Genomic DNA, 25,188 nt, shown 5'->3' with positions numbered 1-25,188 from the left:
CAATGGGAGAGGCCACAACAGTGAGAGGCCCGCGTACCGCAAAAAAAAAAAAAAAAAAGGTGCATATAAGATATATTCTGCAAAAGTACAAGATGATATATGAACAAAGCATTTATCCCAGGACTGTTTATAAATTTCAAAAACTGAAAACACCCAAAATATCCCTCAATAAGGTATTGTTCAAATACAGTATAGTGAATAGCAGTTTGTTTAGTAAAAACAAAACCAAACCAGCAAAGTATGAATCCATTTGAATATATGTCCTAAAAGGTCATATGCGTTGTAAATCAAGTATACTTCAATTTAAAAATAATAATAATTTAAAAATAAATAATAAAAGCTCTAAAAATTCAATAAATAAATAAATAGACATAGGGCTTCCCTGGTGGCGCAGTGGTTAAGAATCCTCCTGCCAATGCAGGGGACATGGGTTCGAGCCCTGGTCCGGGAACATCCCACATGCCGCGGAGCTACTGAGCCCGCGTGCCACAACTACTGAAGCCCGCACACCTAGAGCCCATGCTCTGCAACAAGAGAAGCCAACGCAATGAGAAGCCCGCGCACCGCAACAAAGAGTAGCCCCCATTCGCCGCAACTAGAGGAAGCCGGCGTGAAGCAACAAAGACCCAACGCAGCCAAAAATAATAATATTAATTAATTAATTAATCTAAATAAATAAATAGACATATGTGTTGCTTGGTGCATACAAAGTTTTCTGGAAGATAAACTGTTAACAGTGGTTACTTCCAGAAAGAAGCACCAGCACGCAGTGGGAGAGGCCACAGCGGTGAGAGGCCCGCGTACCACAAAAAAAAAAAAAAAAAAAAAAAAACAGAGCAGCAATGCTGCAGTGCAAACGCAGGTGCAGCCTGAGCGTTTGGAACCCCCATTCACTAAAGGATGATGTCCCAGAGATGCTGTTGGTCAAATCTTGACTTCAGTACAACTGCTAGTTTGTTCTGCCCAACTTTCTATGAGGCTGATCTAACTCCCATCTGAGCTTTGGTTTGAGAAGTTCATAGGAAATTCAGTTGGGGTGATAACATGCTCATATCAACACTGTAAAACTGTTTATTTGGGGGAAAAAAACAAAATTTCTAGAAGAACAAAGTCACATCAGCACCTGCCAGAATAACTCCCGCCCCCCTGCTCCCAATCCAGAGGACTCCCATTTAGGGCCGTGGCCTAATTTGCAAGATGCTAAACACAAAGCAAGTTTTTAACCATGCGTTAATCCCCGAGAGATCACACTTCGAGGCCACAGCGTTTCCGCCACCTGGAAGTTCAGGCTCCCAGCCTCTTCCAGATCCTTGAGCTTCAGGAAGAGAAGAGAAGGAGGAAATGCCCACTAGACCCAAGTCTGGGGCAAGGCAATATGCTTTCCTGTTTCTGTTCCCCGGGGACGATCATCTTTGCAAAGGAATAATGTTGCATCTGGAAGGAAAAAAAAGGAACAGTTTTAAGTTTGGTGGCTCCATTCAGGAAGATCAGAAGTGAGCCATCCTGAGCTTTTCGCCTACATGCTTTCATTCTTTCAAAGCAAACGTCCAGTTAATAAAAGAACCAGAGCGACCAGGGCTCCCTCCACCTCCATACCTGGAATCTCATTCCCGCCACAAGGATTTATCATGAGTTGCTACAGGCAGTCTGGAAATTCCCTTCATTTCCCAAAGACCCCACCTCCTGCCCGCAGCTTTGTGTCTAGCAAACATTCAGTGCACGCTGCAGTGTGAATGAACGGACACGGATACTTTACCCCAGCAGTCCTTTTCCCGCCCAGCGTGTTGGCACGAGTCTAAGCTGGTATTTCTCCCCTCTGCGGATCACTGTCACATTCAGGGGCTTCTGAAAGGAAAATGAGCTCATTTTATGTTCATCCTCCTTAGTACTCAAAGAGATTCAGCCTAGAAGGCTGAGATACTGTCCTTTTTTTTTTTTGGCCGCGCGGCATGTGGGATCTTAGTTTCCCCACCAGGGATCAAACCCACACCTCCTGCAGTGGAGGCGTGAAGTCTTAACCACTGGACCTCCAGGGAAGTCCCACCCACCAGACCGGTAGTAAGGATGCTTATTTTAGGCTTAATTCCTACAACTGGTGAGAATGTGGAGGACGCGGCACTCTGGGGGCAGGCACTTATAAGGGCCTCCCTGGTGGCGCAGTGGTTGAGAGTCCGCCTGCCGATGCAGGGGACACGGGTTCATGCCCCGGTCCGGGAGGATCACACACGCCACGGAGCGGCTGGGCCCGTGAGCCATGGCCGCTGAGCCTGTGCGTCCGGAGCCTGTGCTCCGCAATGGGAGAGGCCACAACAGTGAGAGGCCCGCGTACCGCAAAAAAAAAAAAAAAAAAGGTGCATATAAGATATATTCTGCAAAAGTACAAGATGATATATGAACAAAGCATTTATCCCAGGACTGTTTATAAATTTCAAAAACTGAAAACACCCAAAATATCCCTCAATAAGGTATTGTTCAAATACAGTATAGTGAATAGCAGTTTGTTTAGTAAAAACAAAACCAAACCAGCAAAGTATGAATCCATTTGAATATATGTCCTAAAAGGTCATATGCGTTGTAAATCAAGTATACTTCAATTTAAAAATAATAATAATTTAAAAATAAATAATAAAAGCTCTAAAAATTCAATAAATAAATAAATAGACATAGGGCTTCCCTGGTGGCGCAGTGGTTAAGAATCCTCCTGCCAATGCAGGGGACATGGGTTCGAGCCCTGGTCCGGGAACATCCCACATGCCGCGGAGCTACTGAGCCCGCGTGCCACAACTACTGAAGCCCGCACACCTAGAGCCCATGCTCTGCAACAAGAGAAGCCAACGCAATGAGAAGCCCGCGCACCGCAACAAAGAGTAGCCCCCATTCGCCGCAACTAGAGGAAGCCGGCGTGAAGCAACAAAGACCCAACGCAGCCAAAAATAATAATATTAATTAATTAATTAATCTAAATAAATAAATAGACATATGTGTTGCTTGGTGCATACAAAGTTTTCTGGAAGATAAACTGTTAACAGTGGTTACTTCCAGAAAGAAGCACCAGCAGTTTGGAGTAAGAGAAGAAGACATTTACTTTTATATCTTTCTGTACCATTATTTCTTCTTTACTATGCGTATGTATTATCTTAACAAAAAAATTAAAGTAGGTACAATATATACCAAAGAAAATTACAAATTAAAACAAGATTCATCAAATTTAAAAACTTCTGTACATCAAAGGACACTGTCAACATAGTGAAAAAGCAACGCACAGAATGGGAGAAAATATCTGCAAATCATATATCTGATAAGGGATTAATATCCAGAATATATAAAGAATTCAACAGCAACAACAAACAACTCAATTTAAAAAAGAGCAAAGAACTTAAACAATTCTCCAAAAAAGATATACAAATGGCCAATAAGCACATGAATAGATGGCCTACATCACTCATCATTAGAGAAATGCAAATTAAAACCACAATGAGGTATCACCTTATACCCATTAGGATGGCTATTATTTTAAAAAAGAAGAAAATAACAGGAGTTAGTGAGGATGTGGAGAAATCGTAACCCTTGTACACCGCTGGTGGGAGTGTAAAATGGTGCAGCCACTATGGAAAATAGCATGACTATTCCTTAAAAAACTGAAAATCCAGATCCTTGAGCTTCAGGAAGAGAAGAGAAGGAGGAAATGCCCACTAGACCCAAGTCTGGGGCAAGGCAATATGCTTTCCTGTTTCTGTTCCCCGGGGACGATCATCTTTGCAAAGGAATAATGTTGCATCTGGAAGGAAAAAAAAGGAACAGTTTTAAGTTTGGTGGCTCCATTCAGGAAGATCAGAAGTGAGCCATCCTGAGCTTTTCGCCTACATGCTTTCATTCTTTCAAAGCAAACGTCCAGTTAATAAAAGAACCAGAGCGACCAGGGCTCCCTCCACCTCCATACCTGGAATCTCATTCCCGCCACAAGGATTTATCATGAGTTGCTACAGGCAGTCTGGAAATTCCCTTCATTTCCCAAAGACCCCACCTCCTGCCCGCAGCTTTGTGTCTAGCAAACATTCAGTGCACGCTGCAGTGTGAATGAACGGACACGGATACTTTACCCCAGCAGTCCTTTTCCCGCCCAGCGTGTTGGCACGAGTCTAAGCTGGTATTTCTCCCCTCTGCGGATCACTGTCACATTCAGGGGCTTCTGAAAGGAAAATGAGCTCATTTTATGTTCATCCTCCTTAGTACTCAAAGAGATTCAGCCTAGAAGGCTGAGATACTGTCCTTTTTTTTTTTTGGCCGCGCGGCATGTGGGATCTTAGTTTCCCCACCAGGGATCAAACCCACACCTCCTGCAGTGGAGGCGTGAAGTCTTAACCACTGGACCTCCAGGGAAGTCCCACCCACCAGACCGGTAGTAAGGATGCTTATTTTAGGCTTAATTCCTACAACTGGTGAGAATGTGGAGGACGCGGCACTCTGGGGGCAGGCACTGGGGCTACAGATTTGGTACCGTCTTCCTGGAAGAACACAACTGCCCCCAGCAACAACAAAGCATCTTTAAAAGGTGCATATAAGGGCTTCCCTGGTGGCGCAGTGGTTGAGAGTCCGCCTGCCGATGCAGGGGACACGGGTTCATGCCCCGGTCCGGGAGGATCACACACGCCACGGAGCGGCTGGGCCCGTGAGCCATGGCCGCTGAGCCTGTGCGTCCGGAGCCTGTGCTCCGCAATGGGAGAGGCCACAACAGTGAGAGGCCCGCGTACCGCAAAAAAAAAAAAAAAAAAGGTGCATATAAGATATATTCTGCAAAAGTACAAGATGATATATGAACAAAGCATTTATCCCAGGACTGTTTATAAATTTCAAAAACTGAAAACACCCAAAATATCCCTCAATAAGGTATTGTTCAAATACAGTATAGTGAATAGCAGTTTGTTTAGTAAAAACAAAACCAAACCAGCAAAGTATGAATCCATTTGAATATATGTCCTAAAAGGTCATATGCGTTGTAAATCAAGTATACTTCAATTTAAAAATAATAATAATTTAAAAATAAATAATAAAAGCTCTAAAAATTCAATAAATAAATAAATAGACATAGGGCTTCCCTGGTGGCGCAGTGGTTAAGAATCCTCCTGCCAATGCAGGGGACATGGGTTCGAGCCCTGGTCCGGGAACATCCCACATGCCGCGGAGCTACTGAGCCCGCGTGCCACAACTACTGAAGCCCGCACACCTAGAGCCCATGCTCTGCAACAAGAGAAGCCAACGCAATGAGAAGCCCGCGCACCGCAACAAAGAGTAGCCCCCATTCGCCGCAACTAGAGGAAGCCGGCGTGAAGCAACAAAGACCCAACGCAGCCAAAAATAATAATATTAATTAATTAATTAATCTAAATAAATAAATAGACATATGTGTTGCTTGGTGCATACAAAGTTTTCTGGAAGATAAACTGTTAACAGTGGTTACTTCCAGAAAGAAGCACCAGCAGTTTGGAGTAAGAGAAGAAGACATTTACTTTTATATCTTTCTGTACCATTATTTCTTCTTTACTATGCGTATGTATTATCTTAACAAAAAAATTAAAGTAGGTACAATATATACCAAAGAAAATTACAAATTAAAACAAGATTCATCAAATTTAAAAACTTCTGTACATCAAAGGACACTGTCAACATAGTGAAAAAGCAACGCACAGAATGGGAGAAAATATCTGCAAATCATATATCTGATAAGGGATTAATATCCAGAATATATAAAGAATTCAACAGCAACAACAAACAACTCAATTTAAAAAAGAGCAAAGAACTTAAACAATTCTCCAAAAAAGATATACAAATGGCCAATAAGCACATGAATAGATGGCCTACATCACTCATCATTAGAGAAATGCAAATTAAAACCACAATGAGGTATCACCTTATACCCATTAGGATGGCTATTATTTTAAAAAAGAAGAAAATAACAGGAGTTAGTGAGGATGTGGAGAAATCGTAACCCTTGTACACCGCTGGTGGGAGTGTAAAATGGTGCAGCCACTATGGAAAATAGCATGACTATTCCTTAAAAAACTGAAAATAGGGCTTCCCTGGTGGTGCAGTGGTTAAGAATCCCCCTGCCAATGCAGGGGACACGGGTTCGTACCCTGGTCCAGGAAGATCCCACATGCCACGGAGCAACTAAGCCCATGAGCCACAACTACTGAGCCTGCGCTCTAGAGCCCATGAGCCACAACTACTGAGGCCCGCACGCCTAGAGCCCGCGCTCCGCAACAGGAGAAGCCACCGCAATGAGAAGGCCGCACACTGCAATGAAGAGTAGCCCCCGCTCGCCACAACTAGAGAAAGAAGCCCGCGCACAGCAACAAAGACCCAGCACACCCAAAATAAATAAATAAATAAATTTTTAAAGAAATTGAAAATAGAATAACCATATCAACCTGCAATTAAACATATGGGTATATACCCAAAGAGCTGAAAGCAGGGACTCAAACAGGTATTTGTATACCCATTTCATAGTAGCATTATTCACCAAAATGGTGAATAGCATTATAGCCAAAAGGTAGAAGCAACCCAAGTGGCCATCAATGGATTATAGGATAAACAAAATGTAGTATATACACACAGAAGAATATTATTCAGCCTTTTTTTTTTTAATATAAATTTATTTATTTTTGGCTGCATTGGGTCTTCGTTGCTGCACACAGGCTTTCTCCAGTTGTGGCGAGCGGGGGCTACTCCTTGTTGCGGTGCGCGGGCTTCTCATTGCGTTGGCTTCTCTTGTTGCAGAGCACGGGCTCTAGGTGTGCAGGCTTCAGTAGTTGTGGCACGCGGGCTCAGTAGCTCCACGGCATGTGGGATGTTCCCGGACCAGGGCTCGAACCCAGGTCCCCTGCATTGGTAGGCAGATGCCCAACCACTGTGCCACCAGGGAAGTCCCTATCATTCAGCCTTAAAAAGGAAATTCTGACACATGTAACAACCTGGATGGACCATGAAGACGTTATGCTAAGTGAAACACATGAGTCACAAAAGGACAAATATAGTATGATTCCACTTAGAGGGCTGTATATAGAGCGGTCACATTCATAGAGACAGAAAGTAGATTAGTGGTTGCCAGAACCTTGGGGAGATGGGAATGACTAGCTAGTGTTTAATGGGTAGAGCTTCAGTTTGGGAAGATGAAAAAGTTCTAGAGACGGTGGTGGAGATGGCTGCCGAACAATGTGAATGTACTTAATGCCACTTAAAAATGGTAAATTCTATGTTATGTATATTTTACCATAATTTTAAAACATTAAGGCAGATCTATCAATGGGATCTCTGAATCAGAAGAAATAAAGCATGATGAAAGACAAAAAAAGATGCCATTTTTCACGTCTATTGTCATAGAATAAAAGACTGACAACACAGTTGGGGAGGGGTCAAGAAATAAGCACTCACGCTACTGGAGAGAACACGAACTAACGCAAGCTTCTGGGAGGACACCTCGACGACACCTATCAAAGCAGTAAATGTGCATTGCCTTTAACCCAGTAATTCCACTTCTAGAAATCTCTGACAGAAACCCTCACACAAGACAAGAATATTCACGACACCACTATTTGTGGTGGCCAAATACTGGCAACGGCTTAAATGTCCAGGATGGGGGGCTGGTTAAACGAACGATGAGAAACAAGCCAGGTAATATGGTACATGTGTACCGATACACGTGTACCAACATGGAAATCCCTTCAAAGGGGGAAACATCCAGAACAGTACATAGAGCAGGTCTTATTTGTGACTTCTTTTCCAAAAAGCAATCACTGTAGACATACACACCCACACCCAGAAAATGTGTGAGAGCTTCACTGATGTGCTTCCAGTTCTGGAAATGATGGCCCTGGGAGAGCTAGAAATCTAGAAGGTTTCTACCTATGGCACATCCTAAATGTCTTTCTGATTTGCCCACTTGCACCTCCAGCCCATTCGTCAAAGACACCATCATCTCTCGACCTGGCTGCTAAAACTCTGTCAGCCCTCCAATCAGCTCTCTACCTGGCCTCTGGAGAAATCTTTTCAAGGCACGAAGCTACTTACAGCTGTTATTCTCCAGCTTGGAAGAGTGCACGGCTCTCTACTGCTGCTCGGGAACGATGAAGAAGGGCCCTGCCTCCTCCCCTCTCCCCCTCTTCCTTGCTCTGGGTTCCAATCAGCCTTCTCTGACCCTCTCACCTCAGGGCCTTGACCCTGCTGGTGGGCTCCTCTCCCTGCCGGTCTTGATAAACTTCAATACACTTAGAGGCCACGTCTTCAGGAACACTCTCCTTCAACCCCAAACTACATCAGAACCCCACTATTTGCTCTCCTGGCCCCCTTGAACTGTCCCTTCATAGCACTCATTGGAGTGTACAATTACACATCTGTCATTATTTGATTAATGCTCATCTCCCCCACCAAAATGTTCCTGCGGACCCTTGGTTGACCTGTTTTGTTCCCTGTTGTAGCACCTGCACCTTGCCCAGGACTCAGAGCAGGGAAGGTACTACAAGGGAGGGAGAAATCCAGGACTTTTAGTCTTACTTGAAATACGTTCGCATTGTGTGATTTTTTTTTCACAATAAAAACACATTATTTTTATTATTGAAATATAATTCATATACAATAAATTCACCATTTTAAAGTATAGAATTCAGAGACTTGTCCAACCATCACCACTAACTAATTTCAGAGCGTTCCCATCACCCAAAAAGAAACCCCATACCCATTAGCAGTCACTCCCCATTCCCTCCTCCCCCAGCCCCTGGCAACCACCAATCTGCTTTCTGTCTCTGCTTTCTGTGCATTTGCCTATTCCGGACATTTCGGAATTCTAAAATATGTGGCCCTTTCTGGGACTTCCCTGGTGGCACAGTGGTTAAGAATCCGCCTGCCAATGCAGGGGACATGGGTTCAATCCCTGGTCAGTGAAGATCCCACATGCCGCAGAGCAACTAAGCCCGTGCACCACAACTACTGAGCCTGCGCTCTAGAGCCCGTGAGCCACAACTACTGAAGCCTGCAATGCCTAGAGCCTGTGTTCCACAACAAGAGAAGCCACCGCAGTGAGCAGCCCGCGCAATGCAACGAAGAGTAGCCCCTGCTCGCCACAACTAGAGAAAGCCCGTGTGCAGCAATGAAGACCCAACACGGACAAAAATAAATAAATAAAATAAATAAATTTAAATAAATAAATAAATAAATAAAATATGTGGCCCTTTCTGTTTGGCTTCTTTCACTTACCAGAAATCCTTTGAAGGTTCGTTAATGTTATAGCATATTTGTACACCAATCCTTTTTATGGCTGAATAAAATACACATTATTATTATTTTTTTTTTTGTGGTACGCGGGCCTCTCACTGTTGTGGCTCTCCCGTTGCGGAGCACAGGCTCCGGACGCGCAGGCTCAGCGGCCATGGCTCACGGGCCCAGACGCTCCGCGGCATGTGGGATCTTCCCGGACCGGGGCACGAACCCGCGTCCCCTGCATCGGCAGGCGGATTCTCAACCACTGCGCCACCAGGGAAGCCCAAATACACATTATTTTTATAATAAAGAAAAATTATTTTAATTTAAGGGTTTTTTTCCTTTGAAAATATATGCATTCCAGAAACTCACCTTTAGAAAATTATCTAAAGAAACAGAGATTGGTCTGCAAGAGTGTTAATTTTCAGGTTCCCATAAAATTGGAAAGTACCTAAAAGTCTAACAATAGAATGCTGTGGGGTTTTAAAAAACTTTTTTTTAATTCACAGAGAAGAGACCATGGAAACCCAGACCCCTGATTCTCAAGCTGGGCTCTGGTTCCAGGTGCACCCGGGGCCCTGAGGGCGTGAGGTCCCCCCATCCCCTCTAGCTTATCCCAGCAGCTCAGCTTTTATCTGTTTGATGTATTGGAATTCCCCAGGAAATTTCACTTGAAGAAAAGGTTCTGTTGTTAGAAAACGTTCAATGACTACTTTTCTAAGGAAGGCCTTAGACAGTATTATTAACTACAGTCACCACGCTATGCACTCTGCTATACGGTAATACTCTATGCATATCTGACAGTGGCTAGAGAGTAAATCTTCAAAGTCTTCATCACAAGAAAAAAATGTGTAACTATGTACGGTGAGATGTGAACTAGCCTTACTGTGGCAATCATTTCCCAATATATGCAAATACTGAATTACTATGTTGTACACCTGAAACTAATATCGTGTTATTTGTCAGTTATACCTCGGGTTTTTTTTTTTTTTTTAAAGGATTTACAGGCCTATAAAGAGCCTAAGAATATATTTAACTGGAAAAGACAAATTAAGAACCAGTAGCTATTATGAGTAATCACCAAAAACTGGAAAACCACCTAAATGCCCCACACTGGGAAATGGATGAAGAGTCTGGGGCTCATTACACAGTGGAGCACCACTCAGCAGTGAAAAGGGAAGAACTACAGATGCACGTGACAACGTGGAAGAACGGCGGATTCACGACACTGGGGGAAAGTAGCCAGACTGAAAGGGCTTTACACTCTGCAGTTTCATTTATATGACATTCTGGAAAAGGTAAAGCTACAGCACAGATCAGTGATGTCCGGGGGATGGGGGTGCAGGGAGGGCTTAACTACAAAAGCATGAGGTCATTTCGGGCTGTAGAACTGCTCTGTGTCTTCATGTGGTGACATTTACATAACTACATACAGTTGACAAAATTCACAGTACTGGACACTGAAAAGGGGGAATGCTGCTGTGGGTCAATTAGACCTTAATGAAAGCAACCAGTAGCTCTGTGTGCTGATGTATGAAGGACACACAGTTGGAAAGTGGCTGCCTTTGGAGGACAGGAAATGCACCTGGAGGAGAGGGAGGTTTTTCATTCCATGTGCTTTGGTTCTGTTTTTACCATGTGTATGTATTACCTCTACCAGGAAAAAAAAAAAAAGACGTATTTACAAAGCAAACCACTAACAATGAGCCCAGACAACTACAAAGTTTAAAAGTATGTGCAGCAAGGTACCCAAGAGATGTGAGTAAACTATGACACACTAGCAAGCCGGGGGTGGGGTGGGGAGGAAGGAGTGAAAAACAGAGACTTTGGGTAAACATAACAGAATGAACCTGCATCTGCATCATCTCTAGAAATCTCACTAAAATGATGATGGGACAGTAAAGAGGTAACAAAGGTACCATGCCACAAGGATAAGTTCTTTGAAATTCCTTCCTTCTACAGCTAAAGCCTAATTCCCCTCCCTTTGAGCGTAGGCTGGACTTCGTCGCTTCTAACGAGAAAAGCGGAAGTGAGAGTGTGAATCTTCAGAGGCTGACTCAGAGCAGGTGCTGCTGACTCCTCTCTGCTCTCGCGTGGACCGCCCAGTCTTGGGGAGGTCAGCCAGCACGCTGTGGGGCGCTCAGGCAGCACCGTGGAGAGGCCCTCGTGATGAGGAACTGAAGCCTCCTGCCAACAGCCATGTGAGTGAGGGATCTTGGAAACAGATTCTCTAACCTCAGTCAAGCCCTCAGATGACTACAGCCTCCGCTTATATCTTGACCACAACCTCATGAGAGACCCTGAGCCCAAACCACCCAGCTACATGGCTCCTGGACACTGCCTGACCCCCCCAAACTGTATGAGATAATAAATGCTTGATGCTTCAAGCTGCTAAAGCTCTGGGGTGATTTCTCACTCACCAATAATACACTCTTTATGGCCAGGGGTTAAAGGAAAGCAGAGCAGGAACAAATCCCTGGATTTGTTCCGGGGAACCCAGAAAGGCTCCGAACAAACAGACCAAAGAAACAGAATAAAGAATCGCACACATAAGAATTATATAACAGGGCTTCCTTGGTGGCGCAGTGGTTGGGAGTCCGCCTGCCAATGCAGGGGGACACGGGTTCGAGCCCTGGTCCGGGAGGATCCCACATGCCGCGGAGCGGCTGGGCCCGTGCGCCACAACTGCTGAGCCTGCGCTCTAGAGCCCGCGTGCCACAACTGCTGAGCCCACGTGCCACAACTGCTGCAGCCCGCGTGCCTAGAGCCTGTGCTCCGCGACGGGAGAGGCCACCGCAATGAGAAGCCTGCGCACCGCAACGGAGAGTAGCCCCCGCTCGCCGCAACTAGGGGAAGCCCGCGCCCAGCAGCGAAGACCCAACACAGCCAAAAATAAATAAATAAAATAAATAAATTTATTTAAAAAAAAAAAAAAGAATTACATAACAGAGGTGGTAATATAAATGAGTGGGTAAAGTACTAACTTTTCAATAAATGGTGTTGGGACAACTACTGTCCATTTGGGGAAAAAAATTAAGTTTGGTGCCCTGCCTCACACCATTCAGAAAACTAATTTCACATGAGCTATAAACCCAAGAGAAATGAAAACATATGACCACACACAAACTTACACAGAATGTGCACAGAAATATTACTCTACAATAATAGCGAAAAAGTGGAAACAATCTAAATATTCATCAACTGATGAATGGATAAATAAAATATATCTATCCATACAACAGGATATTATTCGGTCATAAAAAAGAATGAAGTCCTGGGATCCCCTGGTGGCGCAGTGATTAAGAATCTGCCTGCCAACGCAGGGGACACAGGATGGAGCCCTGGTCCAGGAAGATCGCACATGCCGCGGAGCAACTAAGCCTGTGCGCCCCAACTACTGATCCTGCGTTCTAGAGCCCGCAAGCCACAACTACTGAGCCCGCATGCCACAACTACTTTAGCTTTCACGCCTAGAGCCCATGCTCTGCAACAAGAGAAGCCACCGCAATAAGAAGCCTGCACACCGCAACGAAGAGTAGCCCTCGCTCGCCGCAACTAGAGAAAGCCTGCGCGCCGCAAGGAAGACACGACGCAGTCAAAAACAAATACATAAATAAATAAATTTATTTTAAAAAAAACGAATGAGTTCCTTACACATGCTACAACATGGATGAACCCTGAAAACACTATGCTAAGTGAAAGTAGTCATAAAATACCACATATCGTATGATCCCATTTATATAAAATGTCCAGAATAAGCAAGTCCATAGAGGTAGAAAGTAGTTTAGTGGTTGCCAGGGGCCGGTGTATATGGGGGGAATAGGGAGTGACTGCTAATAGGTACAAGGCTTTTCGAGGTGATGAAAATGTTCTAAAATTGATTGCGGTGATGGTTGCACAACTCTATGAATAGACTAAAAACGACTGGATTATGCACTTTAAATGGATGACCTATAAGTTATGTGAATTGTACGTCAATTAAACTGTTATAAAAAACAATAATAGGGAATTCTCTGGCAGTCCATTTGTTAGGACTCCGAGCTTCCACTGTAGGGGGCCCAGGTTTGATCCCTGGTCAGGGAACTAAGATCCTGCAAGCTGCACGGTGTGGCCAAAATAAATAAATAAATAAATAAATAAATAATAAAAGATACATTCCAGATGGATTAAAGAAAAGCTAAAGACAAAAGTACTAGAAGAATTTCTTTGAGAAGACACAAAATGCCAAAGCCATAAAGCAAAAAACGGATTTTCAAGTCAAAACTGAATTGGACAAAAACAAAATTCTAAACTTCCACATAAGTACAAACTTGATGAAGGTGTCAGTCAGTGCAGAAATGAGGGCCTGACCTCAAGCAGGGCGCCAACACTGGCCAACTGTTTCTCGGCCCGATGCCTGCCTTCTGATGAGTTACACATGGATGAGCAGTGTGGCCAAGCGGGGGCTGAGGGGGTGCAAGACAAACCAAGACTTGTCGGTTGAACTGAAGATTTCATTTGGGAACCAAAAACTTTAGTAATTTCTCTGGACTTTGAGCCCCATATTTCTCCTGCAAAGTATAGATCTTTGCCAAAAAAAGTTTTGTTGGGGTTACAATACTGAGAAACAAGATGAGATGGTTACGTGGAAGTGTTTTTTAATGGCATATTCTGCCAGAAACTAGAAGGCTGCAGCCAATTTTGAATTTCAACTTTTATTATATCTTTAAGGAATGAAATTATCAAAAGGCACACAAATCAACTTCTAATATACTACCGTTTGAACAGTACTACACTATTACGCACTGTACTGTATTTCTTTATTTTAATCCTCAGGTATGGTTTTGGCAGCAAAGAGCCCTGTAATATTAATAAATTTAACAAAATGGATATCTAAGTGAATTTAAAAAAAAAACTTTCAAGTAATCAAAGTTACCATAAAGAAAAGTTAAAGGAAAAGGAGCTAATCAGGAGAGACATATGCAATGTGTAAACAGGCAAAGATTTAATATACAGGATATAGAAAGAGTTCTTACAAATCAATTTTTAAAAAGGACAAATAACCCAATAGAAAATAAGTGGGAAAAAAGACTAACAGACAATTCATAGAAATGGTACTCAATCTCACTGGTAATCAGGAAAATACAAATTAAAACAAGATGGCATTTTAGCACAGTTATTAAAAGATCAATAATAGAGTACTGCTGATGATATGATACACAGTTGACCCTTGAACAACATGGGTTTGAACTGCTTAGGTTTGCTTACATGTGAATTTTTTTCAATAAATACAGTACTGCACAATCTGTGGATACGGAGGGCCAACCACGGGACTTGAGCATCTACAGATTCTGGTATCTGCACTGGTCCTGAAACCAATCCCCCGTGGATACTGAGGGACGACTGGACTCACGTACTGTTGGTCAGGGTACAAATTCATAAAACTTTTTCAAATTACCTATAAAAATCTTAAGTGTGCATTTGCTGAGAGCTTGTAATTCTACTTCCAGGTGTGCACAGTTGTGAACAAGTATGCACAACTATTCACACTGGCATAAAACTGGAAACGAACAAGACGTCCACTGATAAAGCAGGGGGTGGACAAACTTCGATCCATTCATGCCATGGAGTGCTATGCAGCAGTGAAAAAGAGCGAGGTGTGTGCCCAGATGAAAAGATCTCTAAGAAACCTTGTTAAATGAAAACGGGGATAGGAAGCAGGAGAGGGGTTATTTAGACAGGGTGGCTGGAAAGGTCTCACTGAGAAGGTGGCATTTGTACAAGAGGAGGGAGGGAAGGAAGGAAGGTGAGGGGGTAAGGGAAGAAGATTAGCATTCTAGGCACAGAGAACAGCAAACGAGAAGGCCCTGAGCGGGGACTGTGCCTGAGAAACAGCACTCTGAGGGCAGCCGTCAAAGGCCCCAGCCACGTTTCCTGGCCCCGGCAATTCTAGGGTTACTGGTCAGATGCCACGTAATACCTCCAACTCACCCCCTCACTGTGCTGGACCACACTGCCAATGTTCTGCAGCGACTGGAAGTTTTGGGTGTTCACAGAGCCAAACTCCACTATCTCGTCATCTACTTGCAGACCCTAAAGAGAGAAGGGAAAACAGAAAATCAGGCTAGAGGTTAAATGTTCTTCTGGTGTTCTTTACCCTCCCATACGTTCCCAATTTAATAAGCGTGTTTTCTACAGGGGAGAACGGCAGGCGCGATGCAAAGAGGCTGGGATTTAGATACCTCGGGCAGGGAGGGGCGGTGGATAACTGGGCCACCTCCTCCGGGGGTTCCTCCAGGGGCAGATCTAATAAAAGGTGGCCAGGTCTGCCCAGTGGCTGAGAAAAGCTGGCAGTTGTATAGGCCTGAAGGAAAATGGGGAAAAGCTCTCTGGGGTCCTGACCCAGGTTTGGGGGCAAGTAGAGGCAGGCCCATCTGGCCTATTTTGTTCAGGGGTCAGAATTTAGACGCACTGGCCCTAAAAGCCCCCAGGCAAGCAGCCACGGGCACAACACGGACCCAGGACTAGAGTGATCCTGTCACTCTAAGAGCACAGATCACAATTCACCCATCCCTTCAACAAATACTCGTCGCAGGCTGACGACAGCTCTGTGCCAGATGCTGTGCACACAGTGGTGAATAAAAGAGAGCTTGTGTATAACCCGCAGTCTTGTGATCACTAAAGACGACTGGCAGGACCCAGGTCCACCTTCTAGAAGCTGTGCGTCCTGGCACGAGGTACTTCAGGTCTTTGAGGCTTTTCCTCATGGGTGAAATGGGGTAGATTAGTACCTACCCCAGAGAACGGCTGTGGGATTAAATATTACATGCAGGGCCACATACACCAAGGGGGGAAAGTGGTGGGAGATGGTGCGATGAGTTGGGAGATTGGGATTGACATGTATCCACTAATAAGTATAAAATGGATAACTAAGAAGAACCCGCTGTATAAATAATAAATAAACAAAATAAAATTCAAAAAAAAACTAGACTGGGCTTCCCTGGTGGCGCAGTGGTTGAGAGTCCGCCTGCCGATGCAGGGGACACGGGTTCGCGCCCCGGTCCGGGAAGATCCCACGTGCCGCGGAGCGGCTGGGCCCGTGAGCCATGGCCGCTGAGCCTGCGCGTCCGGAGCCTGTGCTCCGCAACGGGAGAGGCCACAACAGTGAGAGGCCCGCGTACCGCAAAAAAACCAAACAAACAAAAACAAAGACTAGACTAAGGCTGAACAACAACAACAACAAAAAATGCAGGTACACATAAAAATTTGTACATCATGTTCACGGTAGCATTATTCAAAATGGCCAAAAAATGGAAACTGAGGAATAGATAAACAAAGCGTGGTCTATCCAGACAGCACATTAAACTCAGCAGTAAAAAGGAATGAACATGAGGGAGGGATAAATTGGGACATTGGGACTGATATATACACACTACTATATATAAAATAGATAACTAATAATAACCTTCTATATAGCACAGGGAACTGTACTCAATACTCCGTAATGGCCTACATGGGAAACGAATCTTGAAAAAAAGAGTGGATATATGTACATGTGTATATGTATAACTGATTCACTTTGCTGTACACCTGAAACTAACACAACATCGTAAATCAACTATACTCCAATAAAAAATTTTTTTAAATAAAAAATAAAATTTAAAAAAAAATTTAAAAAGGATTGAAGTTGAGATACATGCTCCAACATGGCTGGACCTTGAGAACATGATACTTAGAGGAAGAAGCCAGTCACAGAGGACCACATATTGTATGATTCCATTTACGTATATATGAACTGTCCAAATAAGCAAATTCAGAGAGACAGAAAGCAAACCGGTGGTTGCCAGGGGCTGGGGGGATGGGGGGGTTGAGGCGTAATGGCGAATTGACACTGGGTTTCTTTTCGGGATAATGAAAAGATTCTAAAATTGATTGTTAATACACTAAAAGCTACTGAATCATATATGTACCTTAAAAGGGTTAAAGTTATGGTATGTGAATTATATCCAAATAAAGCTGTTAAAACTTTTCTAAACACACCAGGTAAGCTATAACTCACTTGGCAGGACACGTGGTGCAAAGCGAGGGCTCAGCAAGTGGCAGCTATTGTTGTCATTCTCGTGTCCATCACTCAACGCCCAGCTAAAATCGGCCCCAAGAAGAGAGCCTCTTTCCCTCTCCAGGGACATCTATCCCCTTCACCCTGCGCCCCAGGGTCTCTCTGCAGCTAGCTGAGTGGGCAGCAGCGGCTGACTCCTGCTGGGCTGCAGCGGGCCTTCATCAGCATCTGCTGCCCTGGTGAGAGCGTGGGTCTGTCTGTCCACAGCCTCCCACCCCCAACCCCGCCCCAAGGCACCCTTGGGGTGTGGATTTAGGGGGCCAGGCCCTGGCTTACTGCGATGCTGGCAGGGGAGCCGGGGCTGATGCTGTTCACCATGGCGAAGGCCTGAGCAGGGCTGAGGTCCTGGCTCTGGCCCAGGCCATGGCTCATGGCCTCCTTGCGGGCCTCAGCCAGGTCCCGGGCCTGCTTCTCCTTGTCGTGAGCGTGCAGCTGGTGCAGGGCCTCCTCCACCTGCTTCATCACCGCCTTGTGATCATTCTGCAAGCCTGGAGGAGAGCACCGTGTCAGGGGCCGAGAAGACAGCTGAGGACACAAGACCCACACGTTCATTCACTGACTACTTAACGAGCACTTAGTACATGCCAGACATTGTGCTAGAAGCTGAGGACCTATCTGTGAACACGACAGAGGGGCTGCCCTCATGAAGCTCACAGTCCTGCAAGGAAAGCAGCTGTGGGACGAGTGATTACAATGACACCTGATGACTTCGATGACTAGGAGATCAGCGAAGGCCCCCCAAAGGCAGCACCGTTTCGGCTGAGACCTGAAAGGTGAGCAGGAGGGAACCGGCCAGGTGAAACCACGGCACAAACTCAAACGCTCGCAAGGGGCCAACGCAGGTAAAGCAGGCTGTGGCTAAGAAGGGTTTCGCTGTTCTCGTAATGCCTCTAGAAGAAAAAATGATGCCAAGTCTACCAACACGTGACTGCTGATATTCAGTCTGAGAGAGGCAACAGGGAGAAAAGCTGGAAATCAGGAGTTTGGGGATGAAACCTTCTGAGTTTTTTCAGTACTGACAGTTAACTCAAGATGTTGGGAAGGACCGTGTGGGTCAAGTCAGTCATCGCTGCAGGCCAGTCCACCAGAGTAGCTGGGATTGGGTTAACTTTTTTTTTAACCTGAAGACAACTTCCTCTACGGCTCTGGATTCAGCACCTCATTCAAGCCAGTTCCCTAGGACATCCCTGGTGATCCAGTGGTTAAGACTTCACCTTCCAACGCAGGGGGTGCAGGTCTGATCCCTGCTCAGGGAGCTAAGATCTCACATGCCTCGTGGCCAAAAAACCAAAACATAAAACAGAAGCAATATTGTAACAAATTAAATAAAGACTTTTAAAAAATGGTCCAGGCCTTCCCTGGTGGTGCAGTGGTTGAGAATCTGCCTGCTCATGCAGGGGACACGGGTTCGAGCCCTGGTCTGGGAGGATCCCACATGCCGCGGAGCAACTGGGCCCGTGAGCCACAACTACTGAGCCTGCGCGTCTGGAGCCTGTGCTCCGGAACAAGAGAGGCCGCAACAGTGAGAGGCCCGTGCACCGCGACGAAGAGTGGCCCCCGCTTGCCACAACTAGAGAAAGCCCTTGCACAGAAACGAAGACCCAACACAGCAAAAATTAATTAATTAATTAATAAACTCCTACCCCCAACATCTTCTTTAAAAAAATTTTTTTAAAAAAAGATCCACATCAAAAAAAAAAAAAAAAAAAAAAACTTAAAAAAAAAAAAAAAAAAAAGCCAGTTCCCTGTGAAGAGTTCCAGAGGCCTGAACACACCAGCACTGCCTGCCAATCCACGTCTCGCAGCCATAGGCCACAGACTTTCAGACTTTCCAGGCACCTTGGACTGTGGGCACGCAAGGCTTCCTGACCTCGTTCCTCTGCTCCTGTCACTTTGCAGAACAGGTGAGGCCCTCAGGCATTAGGAGCCTCCAGCACTCAGCCCACTGGTGCAGACACAAGAAGGAGCCCAGACTTGAATAAATGAAGACATAAACCTGGGCAGGAAGACTTAAAATGGTGTCAGTGTATAATACACGGTCACTCTGACTAGAAAAGGTCCCCCAGGTGATAAGCTCCACAAGGACCCCAGAGCCTTCAGAGAGGCCTGGCACACAGTAAGGCTCAAGCTACTGCTGCTGGGTAAAGGAATGAATGACTTCATACACCATATACTGCAGTTCTAATCAGAATTCAAACAAAAATTTTTTCCTTGAACAAAATGTTTCCAAAGTACATTTCAAAAAACAAACTTGCAATTATAACCAATGCAACATATTAAGGGAAGATGCTAGTAATGGGGAAAACTAGGTACAGAGTATACGGGGCCTCTCTGTGTTATTTTCCCAATTTTTCTGTAAATCTAAAACCGTTCTAAAAAATAAAGTTTATTTTTTAGGGCTTCCCTGGTGGCGCAGGGTTTAAGAATCCACCTGCCAATGCAGGGGACAGGGGTTTGAGCCCTGGTCCGGGAAGATCCCACATGCCGTGGAGCAACTAAGCCTGTGCGCCCCAACTACTGAGCCTGTGCTCTAGAGCCTGCGAGCCACAACTATTGAAGCCCGCAGGCCTAGAGCCCGTGCTCCGCAACAAGAGAAGCCACTGCAATGGGAAGCCCGCGCACCACAACGAAGAGTAGGCCCCGCTCACCGCAACTAGAGAAAGCCACACGCAGCAACAAAGACCCAATGCAGCCAAAAATAAATAATAAATTTTTTTAAAGTCTATTTTTTAAATAAACTTGTGAGAATAGTTTTTCAAAAGAAGACCAATAAGGAATTGCTCAAACAGACTCTTACGTATAATAAAGTCATTAAGATGGCACGATATTAGCACCCAAAAAGAGATCAACGGAACAGAGCAAAAAGCCCAGAAAGGGACATAAGCACGTCTAAAGATTTAATACGCAATATTGTTAGTGTTTCAAATTAACGGAGAAAGAACAGACTAAATGGTGTTTTAACATCAGGCCAACCATTTGGAAAAAAAATAAGTCGGTGCCCGCCCTCACACTGTGGGCTAGGGCTTCTCAAATTTCTCCCAGAATCCTCCTAACTGCGGAGCAAGTGGACTGCTTCCCTGGGGCGTCCAAGGGTTTAGCCAAAAGCCCCAAATTTCCCTCCAGTCTGACTGTCTCTGAAAAACACGGTTTTTCCCTACTCTGTATCTTCCTATTTGTTTTAATATTAAAATGGCATGCTTCTTTTCCCAACATCTTCAAGGAAAAGTGAAGGTCTAAGAAGTCCTATGATCATAGTGTGGCTTTGAGGAAACTCTGGCATCTTCAGCTGTGTCTCACCCCAGGGCTACCTGTACTCTCACTGAGAAACCTGGCCATAGACCAAAGCACGCTGTATATAGAGTCAAGATTCACAGGTAAAACAGAAGTCATTAAGGGAGAAAGGTGGATGATAAATTCCCTTCTAATATGACTTTGTGGTAGAGACTGCTGGTTGCCTACCTGTGGCAGCGTGAAAAGTGGCCCCCAAAAGGTTCCCATCCAAATCCCCGGAACCTGTGAGTTTGCTACTTTACATGGCAAAGAGGGCTTTGCAGGTGTGATTAAGTTAAGGGCCCTGAGATGGGGAGACTGTCCTGGATTACTCAGGTGGTGGGCCCAACGTAATCACAAATGTCTTTATAAGTGACAGAGGGAGGCAGGAGAGGGAGAGAAAGAGATGTGATGCCAAACCCAGAAGCTGGAGAGCTGTGACTGCTGGCTTTGAAGATGGAAGGGGCTGCGGGTCAAGGGGTGTGGGCAGCTTCTAGAAGCTGGAAAAGACAAGGAAATGGATTCTCCCTAGAGCCTCCGGAAGGAACACAGCCCTGCTGACACCTTGATTTTAGTCCAGTGAGACCCACTTGGATGTCTCATTTCCAGAACTATAATAAATTCGTGACGTTTTAAACCACTAAGTCTGTGACGATTTGTTACAGCAGAAACAGAAGACTAATAAACCACCCAACCTCTACTCTCTCTGTTCCTTGATAAATAAATAAATACATACGTATATACATACATACAATACATATACACACACATAAATAAGAGATTTTATTTAGGATAGCAACATGCCCACTGTGGGGTACATTTCTTGCAGGCAGAGGAGCCTAGGAGAGGAAATCAGAAATTGGTGCAGGGGGTGGGAGTGGCTTGCAGGACAGACCCTTAACAGGAGGGGTGCCAGCTGGCATAGGAGCTTGTGCCCTTCCTGCCTTCTTCCTGCCTGGAACATGGACATGGTGACCCTGAAGACGGATGAATTTCCTAAGTTCCTGCCTGAGTTTCTGACGACCAGCCCTGCGCTGCCTACCTCCAAATGTCTTTACTGAGGGACCGAGCTATTTTCTGTTCGAGTGACCATAGTTAGGTCACTATCATTAATAGCTAAACATATTTCCTAAGACGTAATTGATTTGATTGGGATCATAAGCAATATCTGACTTGGGTTTCTGTTGCTATTGCAATAAAAGCTTCTGCAATGAAGCAAAGTTCCTAAAAACAAAATGAAAAATGGAACCATAAGGACAGACCCCTAGAGTCTAACCCATTCTCTTAGTTCTCAGTCCCTCGATGGGGACAATGAGATGACCCCATCAAGGCAGAAGCAAAGGAAGCAGATAACATGGAACGCTGGCGACTCCTCTGTGTGCCTTAAACATCCGCTGCTGCAAGGTGGGGAAAATCCCCAGAGAGGGTCACTCACAGACGATGTTGTGCCTTGCGGTCCGGACTTGGTGCAGGTCCACGTCTGCCCGGGGGTAGTCCTCGCAGTCCACCAGTGGCTCGTTCATCCCGATGCCTTTTTGCTGGAGGGAAGAAATGAGGTCAAGATTTCACAGGTATCAAGTCCTCGGGCCTCTTTCCCCAGACTCTCTTCCTCTGCAGTCATGATAAAGGTGACGGTAACGACAGCGGCCATATATTGATCACTTGGCACACACCAGGTCCTTTCCCACATCCTCTCACGACTGCTCTCTATGGTGGGCACCATTTTTTAACTGACTTTTCGTAACACCAGTAATGCATGAATCCACTCTCCTTTTTTGAAGTTAGAGCAGTGCAGATAAAACTAAAGACTCCTTTGAGCATCACCCCCAAGGCCAGCCTCTTCCTCCACTCCTCCAAACCCTCCTTCCTATGGGCAGCTGACTGGTGGCCTTGGAAGCTGGAGGGGAGTAAAAACCCCAAAGAGCACCCAGCTGAGGCAGGACTTTGGTTCTTCTGAAAATAAAAAGAGATGCAAAGGGGCCTTCAAACAGGCTTTTCATCCCTGGAAGGACCACTGAACTGGAACCGCAGCTGCCAGCGGGGAGAGGAACGGGGAGGCCAGGGGACAGCAGAGGGAGAGAGACTTTCTATTATGTATCCTTTTGTAGGTTTCGAATCTTGACCACGGCAATGTATTCCCTATGGAAAACAATACATTTGTTTTAATGTTTGTTTGTTTGTTTTTTCGGCTCTGCTGCGCAGCTTGTGGAATCTTAGTTCCCTGATCAGGGATTGAACCTGGGCCCTTGGCAGTGAAAGCGCGGAGTCCTAACTGGACCGCCAGGGAATTCCCTTGTTTTAATGTTTTAAAGTCTTTTCCTACATAAGTCAGAGCATGGTGCACAAAAGCAATGAAACATGTTATATGACATACAGCAGGGATTTTCAGTCAGACTTTGATTTCAAGCTCAGTTCTGCCACATACAATCTGGGTGACCTTGGTTAAGAGGGTCACCTCTCTGGGCCTCAGCTTCTTCAATCATAAAATGGGAATAACGGCACTCACCTCCCTTCCCAGCCGTTCTGAGAATTAACGAGCTGACCCGTGTAAGCTGCTTAGCACAGTGCCAGGCACATTCACAGAGTGGTGAGCAGCGGCCCCCAAAAGATATGTCCGAGTCCTAAACCCCAGAACCTGTGAATGTGACCTTATTTGGAAAAAGGATCTTTGCAGATATAATTAAGTGAAGGATCAGCAAGAAGAGATCATCCTAGATTTAAGGTGGGCCCTAAATCCAATGATGGGTATCCTGATAAAAGAAAGGAGGGGGAGATTTGGGACACAGAGACACAGAGAGAAGGCCATGTGAAGACTCCAGGGACTGGAGTGATGCAGCCACAAGCCAAGGAGGCCAGCAGCCACCAGAATCTAAGAGAGCGGCATGGAACGGATTCTCCCTCAGAGCACCCAGAAAATATCAAACCTGTCAACACCTTGATGTCATACTTCTGGACTCCACAACTGTGAGAGAATAAATTTCTGTTGTTTTAAGCCACCAAGCTGTGGTAATTCGTTATGATGGCCCTAAGAAATTAATATACATAGAAAGTAATAAGTGATGGCTGTAATTATCAGCACGGAGACCAGCTGCCTAGTGTACACACGTGATAGCGGGAGGGATTCCATTCGTGTCAGTCCCTTTCTCTCTGAAAGTGTACACGGGGGAAGGATTCCATTCATGTCCGTCCCTTTCTCTCTGAAAGCCTCTGGGTTACACCTCCTGTTTCCTGTTCGCAGGGAAGGGGGTCTCGTATACTCTCTTAGCGCAGGACTCTCTATAGATACAGTATAAATGTGCCAGGGGCTAAATATCTGTATCTGCCTCCTGCCTGCCCGCGATGACTAAGAGTTGACTGGCCTCTCCAAGTCAATACCACATCAGACACTGCTTTCCAAAGTTGGGACCCACACCACTGGCAACTCACACACAGGGCATTAAATAACCCATTCCCTTTCTAATTATCTTCAACCTTCAATAATCAAGGAGAAAGTCTCCATTTGGTGCTGGTCTTTATATCACCTCCAGATCACTTGTTACCTCTGGGCCTCTCCATTTTGTTTTTAACAGCTTTATCAACATATAATTCATACACCATACAATCCACCCATTTAAAGTGTACAATTCAATGGTTTTTAGAATATTCACAGAGTTATGAAACCATCACCACAGGCAATTTTAGAACATTTCCATCACCCTCCAAAAAGAACTCCAAGACCCACTAGCAGTCACTCCCATTCCCCCCTCCCCTCAGCCCCTGGTAACTACTAATCTACCTTCTGTCTATGGATTTACCTATTCTGGATATTTTACATAAATGGAATTATAAAATGTGTGGTTTTTTGTGATGCACTTCTTTCACTTAGCATAATGTTTTCAAGATTCATGCACTTTTGTAGCCATGTGCCAGCACTTCATTCCTTTTTATTGGCTAATATCCCGTTGTATGGATAGACCACATTTCAGCTATCCATTTATCAGGTGACAGAGAGTTGGATGGATCACCTTGATATACACTTTTATCTTATATTTAAGGAAAGAGAGTCTCATTTTTTCATATGCTGTGAAGTTATAAAATTTCCTTTAAAAATAAAACTAAGTAAAAAAGTGAGGCAACTTAAAAAAAAATATCTAGGGAGTAACAGTACAGGAGGTATACAGATAGAGCATATCCTGCCTGCAGTAGCAACGTAACTAAGGTGTGAGAAATTGCTGGCACAACACTTGAAAGCACAGATTCTGCGTTCAACAGGCATAAGATCTGAATCCCACTTTGTGACTCTGAACAAGTGACTTCCCCTTTCTGAACCTCAGGGTAACAAACCAACTTCACAGAGTAGTTGAGAGGATTCCACGATATAACACATACATAAACCGGTCCCCTTCAGGCACAGTCAGCTCCCAGTAAAATGGTACCCTGACCTCCATATGATACTTCATCTTACTCCCATCACCTAAAATGCATTCCATCCGCCCTACATAGAATGTGATTCATTTACTCTTCCCCAGCAAATTGATCTGTGGTTTTACACTAGGTGGCTTAAGAAAAACTGTATCCGTTTTGGAGCC

General features: G+C 44.9%; 1 protein-coding gene and 1 long non-coding RNA gene across 3 annotated transcripts; both read right to left on the bottom strand.

Annotated features, from left to right (window-relative positions):
• Positions 1-1,053: 1,053 nt before the first annotated feature.
• On the bottom strand, positions 1,054-2,036 carry LOC112064113 (uncharacterized). Its single transcript, XR_002891367.3, has 2 exons — positions 1,757-2,036; positions 1,054-1,434 (listed from the first exon to the last, which is right to left on the bottom strand). It is a non-coding gene; the product is annotated as an uncharacterized lncRNA (long non-coding RNA).
• Positions 2,037-3,651: 1,615 nt separating this feature from the next.
• On the bottom strand, positions 3,652-22,186 carry PSMD9 (proteasome 26S subunit, non-ATPase 9). Of its 2 annotated transcripts, none has more exons than XM_055080562.1 (5): positions 22,056-22,186; positions 17,627-17,838; positions 15,223-15,324; positions 4,101-4,186; positions 3,652-3,778 (listed from the first exon to the last, which is right to left on the bottom strand). In XM_055080562.1, exons 1-5 carry the CDS (start codon positions 22,141-22,143, stop codon positions 3,751-3,753), a joined length of 516 nt encoding a protein of 171 aa, XP_054936537.1. In that variant the 5' UTR covers positions 22,144-22,186; the 3' UTR covers positions 3,652-3,750. The 2 variants fall into 2 exon arrangements, with proteins under 2 accessions (XP_054936537.1, XP_028336389.1); XM_028480588.2 differs by having other exon boundaries at positions 4,101-4,189; positions 22,056-22,185.
• Positions 22,187-25,188: the final 3,002 nt, after the last annotated feature.

Source organism: Physeter macrocephalus, chromosome 19, assembly GCF_002837175.3.
Source record: "Physeter macrocephalus isolate SW-GA chromosome 19, ASM283717v5, whole genome shotgun sequence".
NCBI lineage: Eukaryota > Metazoa > Chordata > Mammalia > Artiodactyla > Physeteridae > Physeter > Physeter macrocephalus.
This window is presented reverse-complemented; position numbering and strand designations above follow the sequence as displayed.

Coding starts and splice junctions, on each gene's coding strand:
- PSMD9 (XM_028480588.2), bottom strand. CDS start 22,143: ATGAACGAGCCACTGGTGGACTGCGAGGACTACCCCCGGGCAGACGTG. Junction 15,325..17,626: donor GCTCCCCTGCCAGCATCGCA/GTAAGCCAGGGC, acceptor TTCTCTCTTTAG/GGTCTGCAAGTAGATGACGA. Junction 4,190..15,222: donor TGGTCCAGCACAGTGAGGGG/GTGAGTTGGAGG, acceptor TTTTCCTTTCAG/AAGCCCCTGAATGTGACAGT.